Raw genomic sequence first — 21,124 nt, 5'->3', positions numbered from 1 at the left:
GGAGGTAAAAATTAATCGAAAAGGTTTTTTTTTTCATGGAAGAACACCTACGGATAGACAATTGAGGGGGGTGCGTCATAGACATGAGGGGGGGTGGGCACCACTGGTTTATTTATGTATTCTTTCTTTTTTATGGGACCAATTCAAGGCTTTGGAGATATTGTCACTTTCATGAATAAATAAATAATATTAATAATTATTATAATAATTTACCTCTGTATATCTGGCTAACTGGTAACGCTCTGGGTCCGTTGATTGGCACAACGATCTATTTCGAGGATGTGGATCTAGGAACGCCCTTTCTTCGTCATTGAGGAGTAAGCAACAGGTGAGTGGTACCGCCAAATCGCGGCCTCCAAGTTCTTGTAGTCTCCATCGTGACGTGTCGTAATCATTGGAGCCTCGTATACCGCAACACTGGAACTATAACGTTGTTTATTTAATTATTGTACTATGATAAAATAACTAATTACAGTATTCATTACACTTGCACTGTGAAAATAAAGAAAGAAGAACTAATCACAATGTTCGTTTCAGTACATTCTTACAGGAACTTCTAAAGTCAGTTTTGTTCATATGAAATATATTCAGGGTATTTTCTCTGGCGGTACGCAACAGTACGCGGTGCAAGCACCTTTCTTTTTGGAAAGACAATTTCTCTAGTCATTTTTTAAATTTTTGCACAGTACATAGTATTTACGAAATGAATATTTCAATTTCAAGATCTGGAACAACTAATACGATCAATAGAAACAAACACATGCTAATTTCTTTTACTTGTAAGCTTCGATGTTTGCCTTTGCAGTGAGCACCGGTATTCTTTTTTTTTTTAAAAAAAAAAAAAAAAAGAAATAGAGAAGTTCTTTTACTGATATCAAAATTTATTCAATAATACATCATACCTTTATGGTTTAAATACCCGAAATTCTTGACTAAAAATATGTTGTCTTCTACTAAATTCTACTGATGGCTATATAAAAGTCTACCCAGAATTAAGATTGCATATGCATGACAGTTCTAAGCCAAGTTTTCGTCTTGAGATTGAAATAATTGTCTATAACTTGGACGTCAGCAGGAATCTTCACAAATAGTTCAATAGGCAATTTGCAAGTGTTTCTTAATAACTAATGATGTACATTGTCTTAAGTGAAATTCGAAAGAAGAAAATTTCGTAATCCACTAAGATTTTAATATTGTATACATTTCATCGGTGATAAAAAAGGATGTAAAATTCGGTATATCTTTTGGGAGGCTCGCAGTCAGAACACTAGGAAAAGAAATATATATATATATATATATATATATATATATATATATATATAGTGGGGGGAGGGAGAACTAACTTCAGTTCATTCATAGTTACATTGGTAGTATTGAAATGTACTGAGCAATTTAATGGGAATGTGAACAATTTAATAACGCAATTTAATGAGATTTCTGGGATTTTAACAGAATCTGTGATTGAAAATTCATTGCAAAATGAGTACGTAATTCTGTTAAGTGAATATAAAGCATGTCTGTCTGCAGAAGACAAAAACCTTTGAATCTTTCATGGAAAGGAAAACACCGGAGCTGCCAGATTAGCACAATAAATGAAATGTTGCTTCCGACAAAACACTAGGATTTCTGAAAACGAGAAATGACTCCATGAAAACTAGGAAACCAAGTCTCCTTCAGTGTCGTGAAGTCAATAACGACAGAAACTTTGACGATAACAGAGCTGTCAAATTAAAGTACAAGTACTACTACTACTACTACTACTACTACTACTACTACTACTACTACTACTACTACTACTACTACTAATAATAATAATAATAATAATAATAATAATAATAATAATAATAATAATAATAACAACAACAACAACAACAATGGACAATATTGGAGGAATAATGGATCGGAAATACTAAAATTTTAAATTATTGAATTCTTATTCTGCACCACAACTAAATCAGAATTCTTTTTTTCTCTCTCTATCTTTCTTTCTTGCAACTAAATAAGGTACTGCATCTTTTTTAAACAAACAATTTGAAGTTTCAGGGGCGGCTGTGTCCTCCCGTCCACCCAATAGTAGTTGATATCATTATTTTCCTTCTTTCTTTGATTTTTTCCCTGAAAAATCAGTGGTATGGATGCTACAAATCATTCGAGTTCAACTGAACCCATCTGATCTGGATGAAACGGCATGGTGGTAGACTTGACCATCATACAAGTTAATAAAACTTTATGGTGTGCAGACCTTCGCTTCTTAAGTTGTATGTAAAATTTTAAAAAATCAAAGGAAACGATTTTTTACGACTATGCGTAAGTTTTACTAGTATAATAGATCCCTGACTTCTTTTTTAGTAGTGCATTCTTTCAAATAAGCTCTCAAGTTTTCCTATTAGTAACGTTCGTTGCTTTTGTACATTTAAAATAAAACTTGGATGATCCATTAATTCTTCTATGCAATTACTTCAAAAATTACTTTACAAAATGTTGCTTTATCTCTTTTTTTGAGATGATCTATTTACAAAAATATGAAGTTACAACAAGTTTTGCAATTTATAAAATGTACTAGGGTGTTTCACTCGAAGGTAGCTCCGATTTTATCTATGTAAATTTGTTTTCAAAATATGGAGGAATGCATTGACTTTTTAACACCATGTTCTAATTCAGGGACGGTCAACCCCTTGTTCTCAGTAGTTCACCTGAACTATTTTTCAAGACATTGTTAACATTCACATTTTTATGTTTTTATAAATATATCTGCTACCAAGCTGCAACAAATGATATTTCATGACATTCTTCATAGAACAGAGTTTTAATCCAAGGAAAAAAGTTTTCAAGTATATGGTTCAATGTGCTTTTTTTTTTTTTTTTTTTAAAAAAAAAAAACTAATATCCAAAATATTAAAGTTGAGAGCCTAGTGACGCAGGAAATAATTTCCAGGCCACTGTTAGACATCTTCTACTCTAGTCCAAGTGGAAGAAAATGGCATTAGTGGATTTAATGAGGAGAGAACACAACGCCTGGTGTAGTATCTTGACGATGTATTCTCAAATACTGACTGCTACCTTCAGAAGTGTGAATCGTCGCGCTCAACTCTGTTTATATTTGAAAGATGATAAGTTTCAGTTTTGTGATTGTCCTCTATTTCTTATACACACAAATAGAATTTATCAACGTTTCGTTTCGTTTCTAACTGTTTTGTTATAAAGTAACCTACTTGGGGCTACCTTCGATGGAACAGTCTGTGTAAACTATTGATCAGTTATATTGAAAAGCAATTTTCCCCCTGTAAGCTTTCATTTCAATACATAAATGACATTTAATTTCAAATTTTTCTTTTTTTTTTTTATTTTCATTTTAATTATGAAAGTAAGAAACTAGATTTTTTTCCAAGAATATAACTTGACTTGTTCAATTTTTCTCATCGATGACACCGTTACCCTATAATACTGTCCATCATGTACTACCCAGATACTGTTCTTTCTTCCCTATTTCGTTCCTAAGATATCTTGTATCATGTCCCTCATTCTGCAATTCTTTCTTATATTCATATTTTTAAGACTAGGACCTATTAAAATTTATTCTATTCTCTATTTTCTCAAAACTACATTTATTTGTTTTCCATTAAACTCAATGGATTTTCTCTATTCTTCTTAATCACCACATTTTGATCATTTCAAGACTAATTAGTCCTTTGGCAAAATTTAGTGCTGCACAATGCTACAAATATTCTTCGCTATCTCAAAGATGTTATACGTAACTTTAATATTTAATAACCAAAATGTAATTTAAGGAATGTTAAATTCAATGCTGTATAATGCTGATTTATTTTTAAAAAAAGCATTTGAAAAAGAAACAAGAAAAATCACATTATTAAAATTCGAGTTGATTTCGAAGAAAACAGGAAAATCATTCTCCGTAAAAGTCAATGGGATATAAAACAAAGATGGAATAAATACTCAACACTGTTAATCAACAAAAAGTGCTGCTTAACAGTGGCGGATCTGAAAGGTAAAAACTGAAGAGGGGGAGGGGGTAGCGAGAAGCCAGACTATGATAGGTATATCATGAGTTTACAATAAACTTTCAAAAACATATAAATAATAGCTTAAATTATTTTTGTCACTCAAAAGCTGGGAAGGGGGTAGGCCTTGGCACCGGGATAGATCCGCCACTGCTGTTTAATTAGTTTTCCCTACTTTTCTTGTTATTAAAAATTTATATATCCATGAAATTTGGATACAATAGCAAACAAATTTTTGCTCTTATTTCCTTACCTGCTACTACAAATTAAATTCTGACTACAGTTGTGCTAAAAAAAATAAAAAAATAAAAAATAAAAAATAAAAAGTAAACGTACCTTATTTTGCGCCAGGTCCACTGCTGCAGTTAATTGTTCTTTTCCGGGAACTCCAAAATTTCGTTGCAGTGTTTCTACTAATCTGTTGGTTAAGCCAACTCCTACGTAATCAGGGTAAATACCTGCTAACACTCCTAATGCAGTTTCTCCAACTAACAGCAATGTGAGCAGTAATACATACTAGAAAGTAGAGAAAAGTTACATTTGATTAGTTTTTTTCTGTATATTAATTACTTACTATGCGAAAGGACAGCGTTTATGGGTTGTGAAGGCGGCGCTTCAAGTTCCCTTTAGACGCTGTTAGCAAATGAGAGGGCTGTCGTGTTGCCACATCTTTGTACACGTTCGCAGCAGAAAATGAGACGTATAGTGCGTTTATTCAACAGGGTGTAGTTCGGCAAATTTCTTTCAATTACACATTTGCGGGGTTCCAACTTGCAACATCTTAACACCCACTATGTCTGTTCTTTCTTCCCAATACTATGGCTAATATAAACCAGCTGTTAGGCAATGTACCAAGAACGAGGAAGCTGGTCTTGGGAACAGGGAATCGAGCTCAAACTTCTCGATTTAGCGTTTAGTATTGTGACAACTGAGACTTCGCGTGGAGTTGACAAGTGACTGTCAATTGTCAATTGTTTGAAATGAGGGTTGGCCATTTAGTTGTCGGGAGTGTTTTCCGCCAGATCCCTTGGATTATGACTTATTTATGGCATGTCCCATTACACGTAGGAAGCTTCATTCTTTATGTATTAACTGTACTCCGGTTGAAGAAACGAACCATACTATCACCTGCTCTCTTGCTCGCACTGTAGTGTGTTCGTTTAGTCCCACTCCTTTACCACATGGCAACATCGTGTCACAACCATAGTTTCACACGCCATGAATTGTGTTCCACGCTTTACATTATAAGTAACAATCAAAAATAGAGGGTCCATTAATAAATATTGGTATATGTAAGATATCTAGCAAAGTTTCAAAATTTTCAGAGAACATCATGTGACTTTAGTGCTAACATGTATTGTGGAGCATTTCAGATTCATTCATGAAGTAAATTATGAATATCAAAACCAAAAATTTTATAATTTTCAAACATAACTATTGAAACTTGTAACCAGCAATTTTATGTTTACATATGAGTATGAAAGGGAAACATACATCTCATCAAAGTCAGGGGCGGATTTAGGATTTTAATTTTGGGTAGGCCCGCTCCCTCGCTTATGGATGTATATACACATTTGATTTATTAATGACAGTAGGAAATTGCTTTTACGGTAGTGATTGATGCTATTTCTTAAATAATTATCTACCATTAAGGGTCTTCACTACAGCGAAATTAAACTACCATTAATTTTAGAGTTTTTCTGTAATATCTTCAAAACAAATTAAAAAAAAAATATTCGAAAAACAGAAATGTAGTGAACCAGACAATGCGATTTTGCGTGTGATACTGGTATCATAACTCATCTATCTGCTTTGGATTTGCAACTGTAGATAGATTTAGCATTTTTTGCGGGTTCTGTAAATAGCGGCATACCAAAAGCAGATAGGTGAATTGTGGTAATAGTATCACATACAAAATCGTATTGTCGAGTTCACTACGTTTCTGTTTTTCGAATATTTTTATTTGTTTTGAAGATATTACAGAAAGACTCTAAAATTAGCGGTAGTTTAATTTCGCCTTCGTGAAGACCCTTAATATAAATAGTGGAAAATATATTTACTCTTTATGTATTTTTCAAAATTTTTGCGTAGGGCTGTGTCTACCCGGCCTATCCGCAAAAGCCGCCACTAATCAAAATTATTTAATATCTATCCAGAACAGATAAGGAAGAAGAGTCTATATAATGGAGACAGTATTTTGGTAGGTGTATGAGCTTTGCATATTATATGGCGATTTTTGAGGAATTTTAAAAGAAAATCAGTAAGAAACTAGAAAACCTGAAGAAAAGTTGCAAATAACATGGAGGTAAATAAAAATTTCATGTTAGAAAAACAAAAGGAGTAGTGATTGCAACAAAACAGACTGTATCAAATATACAAATAGAAAAGTTATGGGTCATTGAAACTTTAGAAGGGGCATTTAAATCAGTTAGCAGCTAAAAATTTATATTGAAGTTGTATAATTTACAACTTGTATACAAGGACAACACTTTTAAATATCGACGTACCATGAAGGTGACATTGGTGAACAAAATCACTGAAAAAGTTTAAAAATGGCGTGGAGAACTTATGTCAAAGCAATTCAGCAGAGTGCGTCATCAGCCTTCTGGGAATGGGCATAACGTTGCCAGCGAGACATCAGTTGAAGCAATCTCGTATCAAAAACATGTCGTAAAAGTGACGTCTCGTCTCGGAAACATTTTAGGCCCTACTTTATTCATAATTTACATAAATGATCTGATAAAAACTTTACACCCCACAAAATGCATGTTATATGCTGATGATATAAATATAGTTATTACTGAACAAGACCCAAATTTAGTATTGGTAAAGACAGAAAAGGTTATAAGCAAAATAGTTACTTGGTTGAATGCAAATAACCTTCTCCTAAATACAGATAAAACAGTCGCAATAAACTTTCGTTTTCCAGGAAATAATCCATCCTTCCCTTCGCTAAACATTAATGGAAAACAAATTGAGTATTCTAATGCAACAAAATCACTTGGTGTTTACATCGATGATGCTTTGTCTTGGCAAACCCATGTTAAAACATTAAATAAAAAATGACTACTTTATGTTTTGCGTTCTTTAGGTTACGTGATACAGTTTCACGAAATAGCTTATTATCGATATACTATGCAAAAGTTCAATCACTCCTCAGTTTTTGAATTACTTTTTGGGGGTCAGCCGCATGCAGTCAAGAAACATTTCGGATACAAAAGAAAATACTACGAATGATATTCAGACTAAATAAAAGAACATAATGTAAACAAATATTTAGATCACAAAAAAAATTAACCCTTCCAAGCCTATACATATATAAGTCTATACACTTCGTGAAATAAAACAAACAGATGTTTGTACAAACAAGAGATATTCATGCATACAACACGCGGCAATTAAACGACATTTACGTAGTACAACAAAATTACTCCAAGTACCAAAAAAATGTTTATTTAAATTGTACGAGACTTTATAATATGTTACCATCACATTATAAAGAGGTAAATTTTAATTCTCAAAACAAAATTCGTACTCTTACTTTCTAAAGCATATTATTCAGTTCAGGAATTCGCAAATGATAACGATGTATGAATATGATGTAATGATGTAACAAATTTAACATGTAATGTTTGTTATAATTTTGTACTTCAAATGGTGTAATAAGCTGTAATTACAATTTGCATTTATATACGTATGACAACTGTAGAACTTATAGGAGATACTCTCCATATTGTAAGTCAAAACAGGCAAAATAAATAAATAAATAAATATTTGTTCCTGTTCGGAAAAGCTCTGTCTCATCTGGTCTTGTGGGCAATTTTAAATGAACATCTTTACGAGGAGGTACTGGCTATATTATTATTTTTTTTTTGGCTCCACTGTCACTAGAAATCGATTTAGGGGCTATATACACAGAGAGCAATAGTAATATTTTTTTATTGCCGAAGCTTACGTAGACTAAATTCAATTGTAAACAATCGTAGCAGCTTCTACTATTGCATTTAATCCAGATGGTGACAATTACAATTCTGTATATAAACTTTTCATGCTAATCGGTTACTGATGATGTTACCAATGATCGGTTATCAATGATGTTTCTTTCTTTTACTACTACCCCGTTAAACAAAAATGTCCAATACTTCGTCATATTATTTAATGATATGTTGGTATGCGTGTACAACTGAAATAGTTTTCCTGGAATGGCATGTAAAGAAATAAAAAAATAATTTTCTGAAAGTTGACAAAATCTTTGATTTGCAAATTTGGAATGGTGAATTCGGACAGTAGGTTGGCGATTCCGGACACTGAACTTTGAAGGAAGATATATATATATATATATATATATATATATATATATATATATATATATATATATATGATAGGTATATTTTAGCTTATTATCTTGCTACACTAACATTCTAACATGATATGTACAAAATATAAATACAAATACATGATAAATACACACAAATTACTAACATAGCAATTTCTATACTAATTACTGTTGAAACTGTAAACTAAATGCACAGTAGTGTAACTACCACTATAGTGTTTAATCATTAAACATAGTAATCACATTTGTTTCCATTAAAACTACATTGTACTACTATTTTTTGCTAGTAACAACTAGATTATTAGTAAAATGTATAACTTGTGTGCACTGAGACTAGCATTTATTATTATTATTATTATTATTATTATTATTATTATTATTATTATTATTATTATTATTATTATTATTATTATTATTATTATTATTATTATTATTTGCATTAATGACGTCTGCCAGTTTCGTGAAGCACTAGTCATAATTCAGACACATTGTCCACATAAAATGCAGTTCGTTATCACTTCCCACACATCTTTCATAAAACCAGGTCTTACAGTACAGAACACCCAGGAACCATATTTGCTTGATGATGATGCATATTAATTCTTCCCACAAAATCCACAGTTGTTTTCATCCATACCTTCGATTGTGTTTGAGGAGATGGTTTGAAAGAAACTGCAATTCGTGACACTTAATTTTTTAGCAACACCTGGCCTTTGGGATGTGGGTTTGAAAGAAGCAAAAGCAGGAAAAGATATGAACTGTTTAACTGAGGACTCTGAAGGCGATTGAGACGTGTTTGGGGATGAGTCTGATGACACAGAAGTGGAATTGTTTCCAGCTACTGGTGGATCATGTTTATTCGACAAAAGAAATTCATGTTCCCGAACTTGTTGCGGATCAAATGGGAATATACCAGATGATGTAGCCATTCTGTAGTGTAGAATTTCTGAACACCTTATGATTAGCATTTTGTAATGTAGTTGTGTTGGTAGATCCTAAGATAATTTTATAACTTTTTCTGGTAATTCCTCGGAGTCCATTTATGGCAAAAATGAATAGACGCTAGATATAAGCAATAGACCTCACGTAGGGCCTCAGTAGACCTCTATTTCACACTCATAAATGTAAAAAGCGAGAGAGGAGAGAGTGTTCTGAATCCACATAGTTCATTAATCACATTGTCCGGATTCAGCCTAACGTAATAAACGTGTCCGAATTCGCCCGTTTTGAGCACTGTAAACTTGTGCACGCGTTAAGCAGGCACTCGCAAAGTAATAAAATTATTCCAATACGCAACGAGTAAAGTAGGGTCTTCGCTTCGATATATGTCTTACTTAACCATTTGCTGATAACCACTTCTGTGTAAAACCTTAATGTATTCCAATAAAAAGTTACATCAGGTCAACAAATGTTCGAAACCACGTATAACAGTCTTTGCACTTCCTACTCAGCGCTGAAGTGTAGGAAGGTACGGAGCTTCAAATGGGCTTCATAACAAGTCTCCACATTACAAAGCTTAGGATGTCCGGATTCAGCGACTGTCCAGAATCACCCAAAATTACTATATAGTTATGAAAGATTTTGTCGCCCCTCCACTTGCCGCTCCGTGCAAATGCATGTGTTGCACACATGGTAAAACCGACTCTGGATAGACACATCGTTTGAATGTGCAGAAATTTAGGTAGATCCCTCTCCTTAAAAGAGGAACTTTCGAAAAAACTTGAATACATTTCGATCTATTTTTAATAAAGAGTTTACATTTCGAGTTTCATCTGCCTTACTTGAGAAACTAGTGAGATTTTTTTTTTTTTTTTTTTTTTTTTGTGTGTGTGTGTGAAGGGTCAAACGGTTCAGTCGTTTTCAGGTGATGCGATAACAGACAAAATCAATTTCATTTTTATATATACGATTCTTTTACTTTGGAATTGAAATCGATCAATTTAATCCAACTTGAACGTTTGTGTTCATGAGACGTCGACGAAGTTGATACAGTGCATACCATTAAAATTATGTGGTAAGGCTGCTAAAAATATGAAGAAAGAAAAAAATCGTTCGTTCTCTTTAGCTGTGCACTAGACAGCATGGGCGCCAGAAGGGGAGGGCAGGGTGGAGCCCGATCCCCTCCCCCCTTGGCTCACGCAAATATATTAAATTTCTTAAGATTTCCTTAATACAAATAAAAATTACCAAACATAATATAGGAACCAGCGATTTGAGCCTTCCTTGAAAATTTCTTCGGGCGCCCATGCTGCATAGTTAGTATTTAAGAAACCTTGTGAGTAAATCAGAGGATGTTACTAATGAAATTTTAAATTAAATTAATAAAGCTTTCGTACCACTCCAAGAATGCATCTATTCTCCTGACAAACTCCACAACAGCCGATACAACCGATGCCTGCGAACAGAAGCCCGATACCAACAAGTCCCAGGGCCAGATAGTAGAAGAGAGGGTTTGGTGTGTCGGCCGAGTGGAGAAGGCGGGACAGCAACACTCGAGGCGTATCGGACAACAGCAGGACGCCCAGCACCAACAGGGCTACACCCGACAGCTGTGGAAAAAAACAAATAACACCTTCAGTACATATCAAACAATCAGCTTTTGTTTAAATATACAAGGTCAGGGGTGCGTGTACGAACACATTAACATGTAGTGTAATGTTGATGAGGATTGGGAAATAAGTAGAGTAGGTGCATGTTTCCATACCATTTCACTATCTTGTCACTCATTACCTGTTGTTTTATCAAGTTCAGTGGTTTCGTGACATCCACAGGCATGCAAACAGAAACAAACTTTAAATATAAACGGGGCAATGTGAAATTAAGAGAATATCTTTTGGACTATTATTTTAAATACATTTAGAGGAGCAGAGAAAATTTAAGGGAGTAATTCCGTCCTAATCTAATAGCGTACCCAGAAAATTACCATAGGGCTAATATTTGTCATAAAGCATACACGCAAATACATCAGCATTATCTGGTACAACTATTATGATACGATTATTATTACTAATTTTTAACATTGAATTAGTTGTGTCTTTTACGTGAGAGAGTAATTTTTAACAATACCAGATGTGTCAAAACATGTATGCACACTTTGGACTCTCATAGAAAATTTATTTTCCAGGATGGTTAAAAGGTTAAATTTATGGAAAAAAGTCAGTAGATAAGTCGGTCTAGCTGTGCAACCCAGTTCGTAGCAAGAGAGTAACATCAACAAGGCGGACGGACGTTCGAGGTTTGAAGAGCAGAAGCAGGTTAAATGGTACTGGAAGTTTGAAAATGTTGCTGTGATCCAGAGACAGTAGAGACATGAATATGGAACAGATTCGCCTTAAAGAATAACAATTAGGTCTACAAGACAAATTCAAGGCTCATGATAGTGTGTGATGTCCAGAAAGGCCAATAAGGACTACCTCGCACGGCTACAAGTTCTAAACTGATTTACTCACTATTTCAGTATTCACCATAAAAATCATCAAGACAAGGACCACATGAGAGCGGTGTAAGTACTATAGTGTGTTACCCATACCAAAGAAAGGTGTTGCACGTGCATATTCCAATTCTGGTGCAACAGCTAAGTGGCGACGATCCAGATCACAGGACACAATTTTGTAAATAGGTTCAGGAGATAGTTACACGCGAACCGGATTTATATATGGCATTGTTTATTCGGATGAAGTACAATTCAAATTTAATGAAACTGTCAACAGGTATAATTGTGTATATTGTGATGAAGATAATCCCCACATCACTGTTGAAAAGGTTGTGAATTTACCTGGTGTAAAGGTGTAATATGTTGGTTCCCTAGGAGAATCATTGGGCTTTTCCGTTTTGATGGTACTGTAACTGGAGAAAACTACCTAACAATGCTTGTTGATTCAATTTTTTCTGCCATTCATGCAATGTACGGTAAGACAGGTTTTGGTACCAACAAGATGACGCCCTGCCGCACTATCATAGGGATATGTGAGCATACCTGAATCAAGATGTACCAGGTTAATGGATAGGACGCACGGGACCAATCGAGTTTTCTGTACAGTCTTCAGACCTCTCGATTTTTTTATTAAGTGGCACAGTAAATGATTATGTGTTCGTAAACCACGTAACCTGGACACGATGAGGTTCAAACGGTGTACGCAGAAATTCCATTGGACATTTAGGTGCAAAGTAAGCAAGCAGTCATGATTCGTATTAAGAATGTATCGATGCTGAAGACCATCATTATGAATATTTACTTTAACCACAATGTGAAACGTTGATCAGAAAGTACACTTATTTTTCAAATAGGGCTGTAGCGTTACTTCCAGAAATTTAACCTTGTAGGTTAGGAAACAAATATTCTATGATAGTCCAAAGTGTTTATATCTATATTTTTTGACGCATGCAGTATTTAAAACAATGGACTGATTAAAAGGTTCGAAAACTGCACTTTTTTACTGTTGGATAAGCAAGTTCGCTGGCATAAAACAAAGTAATGTATACAGTATGTTTAGTTTAGTTGTTCCTTGAGGTTGATAATAAACATGAAAAAATACGTTAATAGAAAGTGAAACAGGCACATACACACACACACACACACACACACACACACATATATATATATATATATATATATATATATATATATATATATATATATATATATATATATATATATATATACAGTGACGGATCCAGAATATGATCAAGGGAGGGGCTAAACCATAGTTTGCATCTTTATCAAGTGTAAAGCAGGATTGAAGCCCATTTTATCCAGTGTATACCTCAGCGTCAAGGGGGAGCTATAGACCCTATATGCCCCCTTGGGATCCGCGCCTGTATAAGCTTACTCATAAGCTCACTCAACATGGCTAACAAGTGAGATGTGATATTTCAAGTAGTTGAAACAGTGTTCGTACATTTTCTGAGACAAATTTCCTACCAAAGACACGAAAATTCTCTTTTTCAGTTAAATTACTACTAGTTTGAAAATGGCGGTCTTTCTACGCTTAACGACAATAGTTTGCATGTGTTCAAAAATGTACGTGTTTTATTGTATGACAAAGAATAAGAAAATAAAATGACTGGAAAAAATAACCAATTCATATTTTCTAATAACGTTTTATGAATGAGATAATGAAATAGCATAAAAGTATAAATTATCCAATTTAATGGAAACATATTTTTTAAAAAACAACTTATTAGATTAATAAGACGTTGAACCACCTTTCGCCATTAGGACAGTTCTGATGCGATCTAAAATGGAGTCATAGCGGTGTGTAATAATAGTAGTAAGTGGAATATTACACCATTCCGTGTGCAGGACGTCACTCAATTTAGTGAGAGAAGATGGAGGCGTGAATTAAATTCACCGGATTCGTGTCTCCAAAACGGGCTATAGGTGTTCAATAATGTTCAGGTTTGGGACTGAACTGACCAAGTAAGGTATTGAACTTCATCCCGAAGTTCCTCAAACCACACAGCAATCAGATGGGTGAATGGGCACATTATCATCATAGCATATGCTATCATCACTACCTAGAAACAATATCTGAACCATAGGATGCACGCTCATGTCCAAAATTTTTGTCGCATGTCTATAAATATGTTGTTCTAGGAATCTAATTTGATAACGAATTCGCCCGGTATTTCTTATAATGTTAGTATGTGTATAATCGGCAAAGACATGTAAGTGGAAAATTTCATGTCAAAAGAGCAGTAAACAAGAACAATAAAACGAAAATAAAACTTTCTTGTCCATTTAGCAACAGTTTATTTTACTCATTATAATTTTCGTATTTATAATTCTTTTCCCATGAAATTTACCATAAATATACATTTCCCGATTATACACATAGCATCAGTATTAAAAGTACCCTGCAAATTCATTATCAAATTATATTCTTATAAGAAGACAGTTATAGATATGCGACAGTAATTTTGGACATGAGTGTACATGATCCCTAAAATGGCGACAAAATCACAGACAATGACGCAACCGGTAAACGTTAGCGCAGGACACTGAAAATGAAGATATTTCTGCACACGACATCACAGAGTCATTGCGATGTTACACGATTGGGCCGAGACACTGCAGATTATTCGCTTCTTTGGACGTCCCCCAAAAACAGCCTGTGGCTTGGGATAAAGTGGACGAAGACTCGTCCAGCCATAATCACACGCTTCCAGCCATCAGCGGTTCATATTGCATGTTCGTGGCACCATTGGTGTCATGGTAAAGCGTGATTATCCTTATCAGCTGTCTCGCTCGTGCAATCCGACTCCGTGACTCCGTATGACAATGTCATGTAACTTGTGGCGATTGTCGACACAGACTTTGAGAAGTGTCGCTTGAGTTCCTCCGTCACTTGCACCTCAGTTGCAGGTTGTTTTTCAGTGACAATCTGCTTTAATGTTCGACGGAGCCTGTCACTGAGGGTTTTCTTCTGACCACTGTTCCTCTTCGCCGATATGGTTTGTCATGAGTTTTGAAGGCCATCATCACTTTCGATACTATCCGTCCCCATACACACAAAATAACTGCCACCTTTGTCATGTTCGCACCACGTAGCCGAACCGAATCAGAGAGATCGCCCATTTTACATTATCATTGTTTACTCAGTTGACTGCATATTGTCGTTCTACTGCTATTTACGTAGTATCGAGTTCAGTCTAGTACACCACCAGCTATAGCCCGGTGCTGCGGTCGTCGACTGACCGTTGCCAACCCAGATATCTGACGTGTTTCCAACTCAATATGCTTCTATTACATTGATAAGTACATGTTCGTACATAAGTATATATTTATATTGTTTTGTTTTAACCGGAGTATTTACCAATATTTGTATTTAAATATCGCTCAGAAAGCAAGAAGGGTTTTTGCCTCTTCTTCAGATGAACAAGTTTGGAATGGAGACACGAGTCAGAGCAGGACTATTTGTCAAGATCTAAAGAAAATAAGACTTCAAAGGGAACCGAGCACAATTATGTCTTATCGATTCTTCACAGTAAAAGGTACAAGGACAAAATGGACAAAAAGTTAGCTCCTCAATTCAACGCAACTATTTCTCTGGATTTCAGCATTTTGCCTTAAAAATTCCCTTTTTCCTTGTTTGACCAATTTTGCTACAAAACTTCCCTCAATCAACGAGCAGTGAAGTGAAGAAGTTCTACTGTTGTCAAATCGAACATTTAATAATATGCAAACTACATCGTTACGCATTGATAACTTTTCCATGCACTTCATTGTTTTCACTTTGACAAAAGTTGAGTTGATGCAGATAATAGGCTCCCACAATGCTACAAAAATACAAGATTCTAATTGAAAATTTACTTAAAGCTGAAATAGAAAAAAAAATCTATTAGCTTAACGTCCTACAGTTATATCCTTTAGGCCAGGGTTTCTCAACCTGTTGGTCGCGAAGATAAACGGAAGAGATAAATATAATTAGAATCTAATATCGGAAAATATTTTTATGTATTATTTTGAATTTTGTTCTGATAAGCATATTTTTTATTTTTATACATACTGTTAAGAACAAAAAAAAATAAGTCTATTAAACATTTTCAACATGTGTAGAGTTGTTTAAAAATCAATTTAAATGAAAGAGGTACGATATAAAACTGTATATTGAAATACCAGAAAAATATAAATGTAGCAAAACCTGCATATTGAAATACAATTAAAATTGAAAGCTAATGAGATACCTGACCATAGTGTGATTTCAGTAGTGCGGCAATGTCCGGTTCAATTTTCGTAATGCACATTATCAAGTCATTTAAAATACTCAATAACGTTTTTAAGAACTGTCCAAGTTTAAAAAAAAATTAGAAATCACTTTATTTTTTATCATATGATTCAAAATTAAGGAAGATATGGAGTTTTAAAATTTTCAAAGGGCATCCATTTTGAAACAGTATGACGAATCGTATTCGATATTTGTAATATGAATGAACTGACCAAATTTGGTTTTAATCCATTCGCTTTTAAGGAAGTTACTGTATCCACTTTATACAAGAAATGGATTCTACTATTATAGAAATAGATGGATATGGTAAGATCTCCGCAATAGGTGTATTAAAAATGCTACACAAGCTTATTACAAACCAAAAAATATAAGGGGTTCGCTGGCAAGAGGATGTGATAAAATGGGGGGGCGTGTTAGGAATTAGGTTGAGAACCACTGCTTTAGGCTAAGGGAGACAGTTGCATAGAAGAATTAGTGGAATGAGGATGTGGGAAGAAATGGGAGTATCCCGAGAAAACCACGGACATGATGTTGCCCACCACAAATTTACTTGGACAGACCCAGGGATCCCATGCACCAGAGATAAGCCTCTTCTACTGAGCCACGTGGCCCCATTTTAAGGTCTAAATAGGTTCCAGCAGGCATTGAACAGATATATATATATATATATATCCTATATACCAACACATGGAATATGTGCACCAAACCTACTATGTATTAAACCCTGACTTCTATACATACCCACAATGCATTGTTGTAAGAAGGGTTGCAGAATCTTTGCAGAACTAACAAGTGTGCTGGGTCCGATAGGAAAATCAGACTTTTTTTTTTCTTTTTAGCACATTGAGCATATTCCTATGTAACCTCATTTTTAATTAACTCTGTATATTTTATGCTTTAAAAATGTTCCAAATTTGTAAGTTTATATGTAACAGTGCGTTGATTGCAGTGTTATAAAAAGAAAAGTTTAGTATGCAATATTAAAACGTTTAATGATGTTCAGTATTTTCAGAAATTTGAGACGTTCACAATTTACAGATAAACAAACGCATGCTACTTCTCCGAAACAAATATTATTTCGCTAAAATATATTTTGAAGTATAGGACTTAGTAATTTAATTTCTATTCTTTAATTTCGCTTTATTTTCGTAATAATTTGTCACCATCCATGAAACCACTATCTTAGAAAGCATGGAAGGAATTAAGAGCCAGGAAGCTAGTTTCACATGTGCAACCATTGGCGAATCCAACATGAACAGCAAATTAGGTTATCAGATTAGATATAAGAAACATGGGAGGTAAATATTATTAAAGATGGGGCGAATATCTATTTAGACCTTGCTTACCAAGTGATTACATTAGCAGAGATTTAATGTATACGTAAATGCAAATTACATTGATACTTATCGATAAACATAATCTTATGAAATAATACTAGAGTAATTAAAAGATGTATTACGCCACCCCTGAATGTAATAAACACACTCAAAATAATTAGTCTTGATTTTTGATTAAGTACACGGGTATATAAGATATCTGGAGTATAATAATAATAATAATAATAATAATAATAATAATAATAATAATAATAATAATAATAATAATAATAATAATAATAACTCCAGTCTCTTAAAACGAATTTTGAGAGCAACGGGTACCAACCAATAGGCCAAAATAGAATTCAATTTTTAAAAAGTGTTGACCGATATATTCAGAAAACTATGAGCTCTAATCTACTTTATAAGGTTACTCATAATAGCGAATATGATATTTAGACGCTTGAGTCTGTAATAAAAGTTTTAATATGAACAGACAATATATGACTGTGTTTTTTGTAATATTATTCAAGATTATGTGGATCATTTCAGTTGTGAAGCCACGGCTGATGTAAATGGTTGCAGTTACACATTTAAGGAACAGTTAGTGACATGTGTGTGGGTGCAAAAATGACCACATATGAGCCAAACAATTACACCGGCAATAATTGACTGTGAGTTTAGAGATCGATTTTGCAAGGACCCACTTCGTAAAACAATCTTGGAAAAAATAATAACTAATCAGATGCTCTGTAATATGTCAAGGAGGACATGGAGACGCCTTTATTTGTGTATGCTGCTAAGTACAGTACGGTGGAGCACACATGTCCACTGGTTACAGAGGCGCTAATCTGTCTTCAAATTATTTATGAAGTTGAAAGGCAATGCTGTGGAGGATCAGGGGAGCAGAGTTGCCTTCAGCATTGGGAAGCTGGCAGATTTGAGGCTTATTCTGGGGGTCTGGGGGACATCACTTTCATCTCACTTTCCTTTGTGGCAATCGAACACATCATATTTCTTTCCCCCCCCAAAAAAAAAACACATTTCAAATCGGATTATTGGGGGAACAGTCCCCCAGTTCAAAGATTTGAGGAGACATGCCACCCTTATCCTCCCGGGATTTGCACAAGTGACTGGATACACGGTTCGTTCGTATATGTAAATACCTTACTATATTCTGTCTGTGAAATACAAACCTAGGGATACGGAAGCTTCTCAGATACTCTGGTTTCTACTTTATTTCTTTATTCTACTAGAGGGGCCGCAGTGGCTCAGTGGTAGAGCGTTCACCTCTGATTCATGGGGTCCTTGGTTCGATATCAGCTCGCGCCAAGTGAGCTTTGTGGTGGACAATCACCGTGTGCATGGTTTTCTCGGGGTTCTCTCGTTTCCCCCCACTTTCTTCCTTCCACCATTTTATTTATTTCTCATAATCACCGTCGACTTTAGCCTAGCCTAAAACTTAAAGTTTTTAATTCATTTTATTATACCTACTTGTTTAATAGAGAAATGATTGATGTAGCATGAAAATTTGAGCTTACACTTCATTTGTAATTTTTCTCATATAAAAACAATATAGTTCTATATTAGTTCTATATTTTTTTCTGAAAATATAGATGAAAATATTTTACTTATCGTCTTTTCGGATACAGAATAATACCCATTCAATATTACTTCCTCCCTAAAACTTGAACCCCTCCCAACAAAAAATTCTGGGGGCGTGCTTGAAAAGAATACAATTTTATTTTTTAAGTTCAAACAAAAGATGAATGAAGTTCCAACTTCATTCCACTAGAGAAGAAAGAAAAGCTTTAATTGGCTTCGTTTTTGTAAAATAATTGCACTCATAATTCTACAAGAAAACAAAAGAATTGTAAATCTCCATAGAAGAAATTTTGAATGCCAGCAAGAAATATATATTGAACTACATCATACGAATAGTCTTGGCGTTAAAAATAATAATAAAAAAAAAAACTACCCTGTAGACTTACCAGAAAGAGGAAGTTGAAGCTCATTAAAATAGCCTTTTCAACTTTTACATCTGACTTCATGGCAACCTCGCGGTGTTACCTGGAAAAGAAGAAAAAATATATTAGAATATTATAATTAGAATACAGAACAAGTTACGTGTAGTCTTCTAAAGAGGGCAAGCAGCTATAGCTTTTTGAAAGAAATAAATCGGCTCGTAATGTAAGTTGTACGATTGTCCAAACGCCCATTTTCTAACCTAAAAAAATATTTTTGAAGATCAGTGCAATAATAAGCAAAAGTAAAGGATAAGTATCGGTACCTTATTTGATTATTGAAAGTAAATTGATTCAGTACACTTACAATCATAGCGACTGCAAGAATGTCGTGTGTTCGAATCCTGTTTAGATCATGAGCGTTATGTATTGTCTTTCCTCGTTCATTTCATTATCATAGTACACTTTCTAAAGAGCTCAAACATGGGAATAAAACTCAAAAGTAAAATAGAAATATTATGGTATTATTATTATTATTATTATTATTATTATTATTATTATTATTATTATTATTATTATTATTATTATTATTATTAGATATGCATTTTATATAATCATTTTACTAATTCTTAGTGTTCCATTTTGTTATAAATAGTATGTCTTTTAATTAATATTTATAATTTGTTTATGATAAGTTTTAGTGACATAAATAATTTATATAATACAGGATATATTATTTAAATTAAATATACTTTTAAATATCAAAGTTACGTATCAAATTAATTTTCACAAACATTAACTTCCATTCTGTTTAAATTAACTTTTTATTATACACAAATGATTATCAAAATAATAGAAACTCCTAAGAAACTGCAACTATTAGATTAGTTTGACAATGGACCACCTTTCGCCCTCATAACAGCTCTGATGCAAAGTAAGATGGGATCATTGAAGTCATGAATGGTAGCAAGTGGAATATTACAGTTTTCACGTTCAGTGCATCATTCAATTCAGTGAGATTGTATAGGGACATTGACTTATACAGGATGTTTCAAAACAACACCGACAACGTTTAGGGGATGATTCCTGACATCAAGATACGACGAAAAGTATAGACCAACTTGGGTGCACAAATGCTTCCTTTCGGAGTTATAGGCTGCCGAAAACGTGAATAAAAAAATGAAATTAAAATGTCCATAGCTCCAAAACTAAGGGGCCTACCGGAGTCGGGTCAAGACTTCACTTAGGGACTAATAAGTGCCCTATCCAAAAATAGATGTTTCAGAATCCCAAAGTACTCACGCAATAATTTTTATAGAGGGAGTTTGGCTAAGGGTATATAATTTGAAGTGCTCACCAACGACCTCTATAAAAATTGTTGTGGAGGTAACACAGAATTCTGAAACTTGGATATTTTGATAGGACACATACTAGTTCCTCAGTGAAGTCTTGACCCAACTACGGTAGGTCCCACATAGTTTTGGAGGTACGGACTTTTAAAGTTCATTTTTACACGTTTTCAGCAACCTATACCTTCGAAAGAAAGCATTTATGCATCCAGGTTGGTCTATACTTTTTGTCTTATCTTGGTATCAGGAATCATCTCCCAAATGTCGTCGGTGTTGCTTTGAAACTCCCTGTATATACTGTACATACAGTATGGGTCAAAGTCTCGCGATTATTTGCCGATTATAAGGCAGACGATGATGATGATGATAAGAACAATATAGTGACATGAAGAAATTAGGATGAAACGGGAGAA

The 21,124-nt window shown here is 34.1% G+C and overlaps 1 protein-coding gene across 1 annotated transcript in view; it reads right to left on the bottom strand.

The window, feature by feature from the left end:
• Tsp68C (Tetraspanin 68C) overlaps positions 1–21,124 on the bottom strand; it is a 64,194-nt gene that overhangs the window by 5,281 nt on the left and 37,789 nt on the right. The window contains exons 2-5 of the mRNA XM_081738358.1: positions 19,390–19,468; positions 10,692–10,904; positions 4,356–4,535; positions 214–423 (exon numbers count right to left, since the gene is read on the bottom strand). Coding sequence (XP_081594484.1) covers positions 214–423; positions 4,356–4,535; positions 10,692–10,904; positions 19,390–19,449 — 663 coding nt within the window. The 5' untranslated portion in view covers positions 19,450–19,468. The remainder of the gene's footprint in view (positions 1–213; positions 424–4,355; positions 4,536–10,691; positions 10,905–19,389; positions 19,469–21,124) is intronic.

The sequence above is a fragment of the Thermobia domestica genome, chromosome 14 (assembly GCF_964235325.1).
Source record: "Thermobia domestica chromosome 14, izTheDome1.hap1.1, whole genome shotgun sequence".
Classification (NCBI taxonomy): Eukaryota; Metazoa; Arthropoda; class Insecta; order Zygentoma; family Lepismatidae; genus Thermobia; species Thermobia domestica.
The sequence above is the reverse complement of the archived record's forward strand: the minus strand, read 5'-3'. Positions and strand labels throughout refer to the sequence as shown.